Below are 8,001 nucleotides of genomic sequence, written 5' to 3'. Positions count from 1 at the left end.
CCGTCCGCCTCGCACTCGTCCTCGTCGGTGTCCTCTTCCTCCTCCTCGTCGTCGTCGTCGGATGAGGAGTTTGAAGACGAGCGGCTCGAGGTGAACCCGAGCCCCGGGGTTGAGAGCATGTCCCTGGGTGGGATGGGCTTCTCCGACGCGGAGCTGGACCGGGACTTGGACTGGAGCTTCGGGGAGTGCGGGGCGGGATCTCACTTCGACTTCCCCGACTACTGCACCCCGGAGGTCAGCGAGATGATCTCAGGAGACTGGCTGGAGTCCACCATCTCCAACCTGGTGTTCACCTACTGAAAAAGGCAGCCCTTACCCCCCCCAACACACACACGGTGGAGAGGAGCCACGGCGTTCCCGACCCACCCACCCCTGCAACGTTTTTTTGAACTGTTCAACTCCCCCGAGACTGGCGCGCGCGTGCGTCTAGACCAGAATCTGTCCGCCATTCTTTCAGTAAGATAAGGGAGAGCGGAAACAGGAAAGGAAGAAGGTGGCCCGTGCGCGCGATGAAGCCCCGCGGCGCGCGCCGCACGCAGACTTGGGGAAAAGCGCGCTCAGTGCGCGTGACGTGAACGCGCAGACGGAGGGTGTGCGGGGCGGGGGGGATGCTTAGTTTGCATTTTTCGGCCACGGAGGAGGAGTGAATGTAAGCAGAGAGACTTCAAGCTCAAAGTGTTGAAGCCGATCCGCAGAAGGATGAAGACGGAGACCCGAACTCTGACTCTTCTTGTGGTTTTTGGGGTCGGGGGGAGAAAAAAGAGACATTTTACTGGACGGCTCGTCACGTCGGGCTTTGTTACAGACACAAGCCAATTCACATTGACCATCAAGTTGCTATTCAGGTGTAGTTTTTTCTCCAAACTCAAACTAGTTTCAGTATCAACACGCATGCTCTCCGCGATGAAGGAGGATTTTGTTGTTGTTAAATGCGTTAAAAAATGTTCATTGCTGCGTAATTACGCAATTTGTGTGACCATAGGACACAGTTCACTATCACCAGCTTCTCTTTCAACGGCAGGACTTCAAAAAAAACAAAAAAAACAAACAAAGACTGACTCCAAACTTTTCAGAAAACCCTTTTTTTCTGAACCTTTTTACAACACTCAGTGCACAATTCAGGACCAATGTTCCGTACGACGCGCATCCTTTCTGCCTAGTGCTTCAACTTTGTAGTTCCTCTGTGTCAGATGACGTTTTTTTTATATCGATGTATTTATACCGGCCAAACTTTTTTATACATAGAAGTATTGTTCTCGTACAGGTCTCGTTTGTGTTTGTGCACATACACCTGTCTGTATCCAGCGCGGAAGGGCTAGAAGTGTATCTTATTTAAAATGTCTGACTTCTCTCACTTTTAAGGAGATTTGAGTGTGTCATGATTTTCTACTTGTATTTTTGTACAAAAATCTATAGAAAATGGGTTTTTTCCAGCGAGTGGGTAGCCTACAACATTGTTGTTTGGGTCTACATTGGTGTTTAGACGTGCAGAGGGGGGTTTGTTTGGCACAATCTGACCTCACACAGTGTTTACAGTATTTACCCACATGCTTCTTAATGGCACAGTGACTCCAGTTTCACCAGCCAAGTAAACAAAGCACCACTGAGGCTCCCAGTCTGAGTGGTGGCTGTTTCCAGTACACATAGACCTAAAGTAACAGATCCCAGAGAGTCACTGTTTGGATAGAGCTAATACCTCTGTGTGCTTTTCTTTTGTTTTTCTTTTGTTTTGTTTTTATCAAGATAAGTTTTATTTGAACCACTGGATGGAATTTCACACTCATTCCACTTTGCCTAGACTTTGGAGGGAGGGAGATGTATGAAGTGCTTCATCTGTTATTGCGCAACTTGCATCAAAAAATAGTATTTAACCTTTCTGTACCTGTTGGCTAAGTATAGCAGGCTAATTGTTTTCCTATATTATGGCATGGCAAATAGCATTTGTATTTCAGATTCAGGTATATGTAGCTATAGTTGTTGTGTTTAAGATTTTTAAAAGAATAATAACATGAAGATATTTATGTAAACTGACTGTACTATAAGCAAAGATTGTGTGTTTTATGTATGATGATGATGATGATCAACGACAGGCACTAGGACAGCCATCTTTGGACATCCTTATGTTGAAGATGATTGTGGTCCAGGAGTTTCTTTTTTTTTTCCTCTTGTTTTTTTTTGTTTGAACCTTTGGAGACATCTTTTCAATCGTCCTCTTTCTTTTTTCATTTGTGCAATATGCTGTGTATGATCATGTTCTGTCCAATCATGCCAATATCATTTGATGTTTATAGCTCAAAACCAGCCAATGTTTGGGTCAATCACTGCCTCTCAGACCTCTGTACAGATTGTCGTTTTTTTATTTGTTTTTCTTTTCTTCCAAGAAGGAAATAAAATCAGCTGGAACTGAACAGTACAAAGTCTTCATTCCTTGTGTTTCTGTTCATTATCTTTACCCTTGAAAGAGCCCAAACTAAGTAGCTCCCATCCACCGTTTTATCTCCTGAACGGGAAGCGCTCGCGCACATTGAAGCTCCCAGCATGCTCGGGGAGAAGGTGAGCCTTCATTACCACATTTCGCAGCTAAAGCCTCGTTCAAAAGATCCAATCTGGTGTCTGATGTTTACACTCTGTGCTCGTGAATACGTGTCTGGCTGAGGGGGTGAAGCGTGCCGCCCGCCGCAGACGTGTTGGGGAATCGATAGCCGGCCAAGTTAATCGATAGGAGTGGTCTCTTTCTCGCTCCCTCTCTTACTCCGTCTGATTCCACACGTGCAGAAAACGTGGCTGCCATGGAAACACTGTATCCGAGAGAGAGAGAGGCTGCAATCCTCTCTTCATGTGTGTGTAGGGGAGGGAGAGAGGGTGGGGGGGCGAGAGAGATGGAGGTATAAGGGACACAGACTGATCCATCGGGGTGGGGTAGGTGTAAGGGGGGATGGGGGCGACAGACATTTCTGCAAGGCATGACGGGAATAAAGGAGGAGGCGTGTGTGTGTGTGTGTGTGTGTGTGTGTGTGTGTGTGTGTGTGTGTCTGTGGGTGAGTGTGCCAGTGGGAGGAAGGATGAGGTGCAGAGGGAGGGGTGTTTGTGTCTGTCCTGGTGGATCGTGCAGGAGACTGCTCCCAAATCCAATTAATTCCTTCTGGATGCCTTCATTTGTCTCGAGCATCTGACGAGAACGAGAGACCGACGGAGAGAGAGAGAAAGAGAGAGAGAGAGACAGAGGGACCCCTAAGGTACAGTATTTAGTGTGTATCAATTTACGCCCTATTCCACAAGAGACATTGGTAATTATTTCCATCTCTCTCTCTCCCTCTCTCTCTGTCAGGAGAGCAGGGTCGTCTCCAGCGTTCCTCTGACATGTCGGGCCGGGTAATGAGAAAGATAAGGCACGGTCATTACACACACACACACACACACACACACACACACACACACACACACCGTCCCAACAACGAGGCACCGGCCCCCAGATGTCTGCAATGAGGTCGGCATCATGCGGGGAATAGTGTGTTGAGGAGTGTGTTTTAACACACACGCCCAATCTCCCCTGGAGTCTGATGGTTACCAGGAGATACATATATATATATATATATATATATATATATATATATATATATATATATATATATATATATATATATATATATATATATATAAAAGATGCTTTCCTCACACACTTGAGTGTAAACAGATGCGTTCATGAGCGAGGTGGCGCACACTTGACCCCCGTGGCTCATCGCAACTGCTTATTTGTTTCCCGGTGTGCGTCTGAGATCCATAAAGTCGACACGGCTGCCTGAGACACAAAACGCTGGAGTGCAGTTTTGGACCCGTGTGCTTCGGTTAAAGAGATCACAATATGTTTCACAAAAAAATAAGCTCACACTGACAAATCTGAATATTTTAGACGCTCGTGGTGTTCCTCCTCACCAGCGATGAAGGTCATTCACTCAAGCACTCTACTTAAGTACACCTTTGTGGTACTTGAATATTTTCATTTCCTACTACTACTTCAGTATACTTCAGAGGGGGATATAATACTTTTTCCCGAAAAGGGACTGAAGTTAGTGTTCTTTAAAAACACACATGATGAGCTTCTACAATGCATTTCCTTTAAAGATCACACCTTCAGTCTGATGAACCCTCACACGTCTATGAGGTAAACTAACAGACATTTCCCCTCTAAACCTCTCACATGGTTTCATTTAAAGAGACCCAAAGAGGTTAAATTATCCAATGTGTCACCTCGAAAAAAGCAACAATTAGAGAAAACCTCTCTTTTCTACCTCATTAATCATCTGCTGACCTCTGTGTTTATCTTGTTGCGACCCTTTGGAGGGGCCCGACCCCTCGCTGGGGCCCGGCCAGACTAAACTACCAACATGTATATAAAGTACTTCAAACTGGCAACTGTACTTTTACTTTAGGTCAGTACATTTTGCTGTGAGAGGTTTTTAAATGCAGTACTTTTACTTGGAATGAAGTATTTCTCCAATGTTGAAGTGTGCGTGTGCGTGTGCGAGAGAGAGAGAGAGAGAGAGAGAGAGAGAGAGAGAGAGAGAGAGAGAGAGAGAGAGAGAGAGAGAGAGAGAGAGAGAGAGAGAGAGTTAAACTTACATACACATCTATCCCTATTATGCCTCTTCTGTTCCACTCAGTCTGTTGTACCATCACCTTCATATACATCAGAGTATTTCCACTCGGTGAGAGCAGGAACACGTTTTATACAACACGAGTAACAAGTGGAAGTCCCCAGGATGATTACAGTGGTAGCACATGAGATAAACATACCATGCAGTGATGTACGGTATGCACATGGAGTCCCACTGGACGTATTAAAGGAATGATACGAAACACGATGTTGATAGCAGAGGAGATACAAGCAGCGTTCAGCCCACATGAAGGCGCCTCAGAACATCACAGCCGCCCTCACCGTCCCTGAAGGAATAACACAGGAGCTCTGCCGTGATTCGTCACAGGCGGGACACGAACCCATGAGGCACGCACAGGCGAAGACAAACACACAAACGCCGCTGTCGTGGCACGCCGCCCAACTTTTGGTTCATTGATTTGCAGCCAGACGGCTTCGGACGTCTCCGCTGCTCCGAGGGTCGAAGCGTTTATCAGACAGAAGTGAGGAGATCCCCAAATGTTTGCACAGTGAGACTCAACTTTTATCCTGAGTCATGTGTCAGCGGTGACAGTGGAGACAAAGGGGAGGGAGTTGAAGCATAAACCTGGGAGAAGAGGACTCAGCAAGTTTGAAGGCGGCTGGACTTTATCAGGTAGGCTGTTACCACATATGCTGTTCATAATAACCTCAATGCTATATGTATATATATATATATATATACTTATTTTTGAAGCAATATCTCAACGTGCTGCGACATTGTCCGTGTCCCCAAAGTGTATTTTCACAGAGATGGGCTGTCATCTTAAAGATAAGAGCTTCTCTGGCTTCGAAGTCTGTCAAGAAACATTTCTCTCCAAGGAGGAGCTTGTATTGCTTTGTAAGAAAAAGAAGAAAAAAAAGCTGAAAAAGCATATCTTTGCAGAAGATCCGAGGACGTCTGATGCTAAATCTGGACTTGTGAGGTAACTTCTGCCAGTGAACAGCAGCCGCATCCAGCAGCGCCGCTAAGTTATGTCCAGTTAATTATTGTGACGATTAAATGCTGCTGACTGCTCACGTTCAGCACAGCGAGGGCTGGACAGCGGCTGTCTGCGATGATGCGTGTGTGTGTCCCTGTGAGTGTGTGTGTGTATGAAAACAGCTGCGCGTGGAGCAATGATTACAGTTTGTTTTCCTAACCCATTTGATGGAGGGGGGGGGGTCTTGATTGGACACAAATGCACATTGCTGCACAATCCATACAGGGTGCAGTTACAGGACAGGGTTAAATGCTGTGTGCGTGATGGGGGGGGGGGGGGGGGGGATAGGACATGTTTGCCCCGGGGCTACTGTCCAGATAAACAGGGTAGTGCCCCCATTAAACCTCCATCAGGAGATAAACTGTCGACTGACACAAATTGGCGCCGCTCTCTGCAACAGTGTAAACATATGCTGAGGTTCAAATAAATCTAAATGTGCTCGTTGATCGATGGTTGTCTTGATTAAGAGGCTGTGAACAAGCTATTGGGAAGAGGTGTGTGTGTGTGTGTGTGTGTGTGTGTGTGTGTGTGTGTGTGTGTGTGTGTGTGTGTGTGTGTGTAATTTTGTTTTTCTTTCAGACGAGAGGAAAGAAAACATCCAAATTGTACATTTTAGGTCTTTCTGTTCATTTGTGTTCTTATATTTCTTCTTAGTTCTTCTTAGTGCATTAAAACATGTTATACATAATACAATTGTCTTAATATAAGTAACAAAAGTTTCATGTTCGTATCGATTAATTCATTTTTTATACCACATCCACATTCAGTGTCTTAAACACATTATGTTTACATCCACTGAACCCTCCATTTCTATCCTGTAGATATGCTGAACGTTTTGTTGATGCAGTTTGTTCATCTATCATTTATAGAACATTGCATTACTCATAATGATTTACATTTCTTATGGCTGTTGACAGTTTGTTTTCTAAATGATGTGACAACACAAAGATGTCCAGACTCCCCTCTGTAGACACATTTGACTCTAACTCTTTACCATATTCAACACTTTTGTATGTTCTGGATCATCTGTTTGTTTTGTTGCACATTATTTATTCATCTCTAGTGTTTCTGTTTCATTTGATACTCACCTCCTCTATCGTTGCCCACAGTTTAATTGTGTCACCTGGGTGATCGCTGGCCACGCCCCTGATTGTTTGCACCTGTCCTTCGTCACCGCCCTCCTCTTCCTTCCAGGTGTTAGTCAATCTTCTGCTCCTCGTATGGAGCGCTGCAGTCTTGAGTCCTTGTCCTGGGTTTACTTCCATTTCCTGCCAGCTTTGGCAGTTATTTTAACTAATAAATAATTAAACTCTTATGAGTTTGTCTGCGTTGGGGCTCAGATCTGCATTTCATTTAGCTGACACTTTTATCCAAAGCGACTCACATTTGTGCTCTATACACTGCAGACACAGCAACGGGGAGCAATTCAGGGTTAAGTGTCTTGCTCAAGGACACAATGACATGGACCAGCAGAAGCTCGAGCCACCGACCCTCTGAGTGAAAGACTAGAACGCTAACACTGGAACGCTAACACTGGAACGCTAACACTGGAACGCTAACACTGGAACGCTAACACTGGAACGCTAACACTGGAACGCTAACACTGAGCCGCTGTCGCCTGCGACTCCAGAGACAGACAACATCTGTAAGGAACAAATGCACAGGTTTTTTAAATTTTTTTTTTTACAAATTTGTAATGACGAACAGAACAAAATGGTGAATATTCTTGTCACTTTAGAAAAAGCTGGAAAACAGACGATTATATCATGACATCTGTTGCATCTGTCCATCCGGGGAGAGGATCCTCCTCTGTTGCTCTGTGAAGGTTTCTTCCCTTTTTCCCTGAGAAAGGGTTTTATTGTCTTTATTTGGGGAGTTGTTCCTGATCCGATGTGAGGTCCTGGGACAGGGATGTCATGTGTACAGATTGTAAAGCCCTCAGAGGAAAATCTTGTATTTGTGATTTCGGTCTCTACAAAACAAACTGAATTCAATTCAATTATTTCATCCAAATCAAAACGATTGAGCTGCCCCCAACGTGTCTTACCTGGATGCTATTATGGACTAACTATGTATACATCCACAAACATTCAGCGTATTCAATGTCTGTCTGAGTATTTGACCCTCTTCATCTGCGGGTGGGACATCAAACCTCATTCCTCCTCATCCTTTTCAGACGGTGCCTTCCTGCTCGGGAGTCTGAATCACTCCGTTAGCGAGTTCATTACGCTCATAACAGTTTATCTGGGTGACACGAGTGGAAGGAGAGGAGAAGTCGTGAGCGCAGACGGAGCGTGTCCTCGCTCGTGAGGACGCACGAGACGGCATCGCTCCACCTCCGGGCCG

General features: G+C 45.3%; 1 protein-coding gene across 1 annotated transcript in view; it reads left to right on the top strand.

Annotated features, from left to right (window-relative positions):
- sox4a (SRY-box transcription factor 4a) overlaps positions 1-2,408 on the top strand; it is a 3,747-nt gene extending 1,339 nt beyond the window's left edge. The window contains exon 1 of the mRNA XM_068575785.1: positions 1-2,408. This exon is cut by the window's left edge and continues 1,339 nt beyond it. Within this exon, the coding sequence (XP_068431886.1) occupies positions 1-300 (300 nt within the window). The 3' untranslated portion in view covers positions 301-2,408.
- The last annotated feature ends 5,593 nt before the right edge of the window (positions 2,409-8,001 follow it).

The sequence above is a fragment of the Clinocottus analis genome, unplaced genomic scaffold, assembly GCF_023055335.1.
Source record: "Clinocottus analis isolate CAN_PGR_092001 unplaced genomic scaffold, fCliAna1.0.p SCAF_14, whole genome shotgun sequence".
Classification (NCBI taxonomy): domain Eukaryota; kingdom Metazoa; phylum Chordata; class Actinopteri; order Perciformes; family Cottidae; genus Clinocottus; species Clinocottus analis.
The sequence above is the reverse complement of the archived record's forward strand: the minus strand, read 5'-3'. Positions and strand labels throughout refer to the sequence as shown.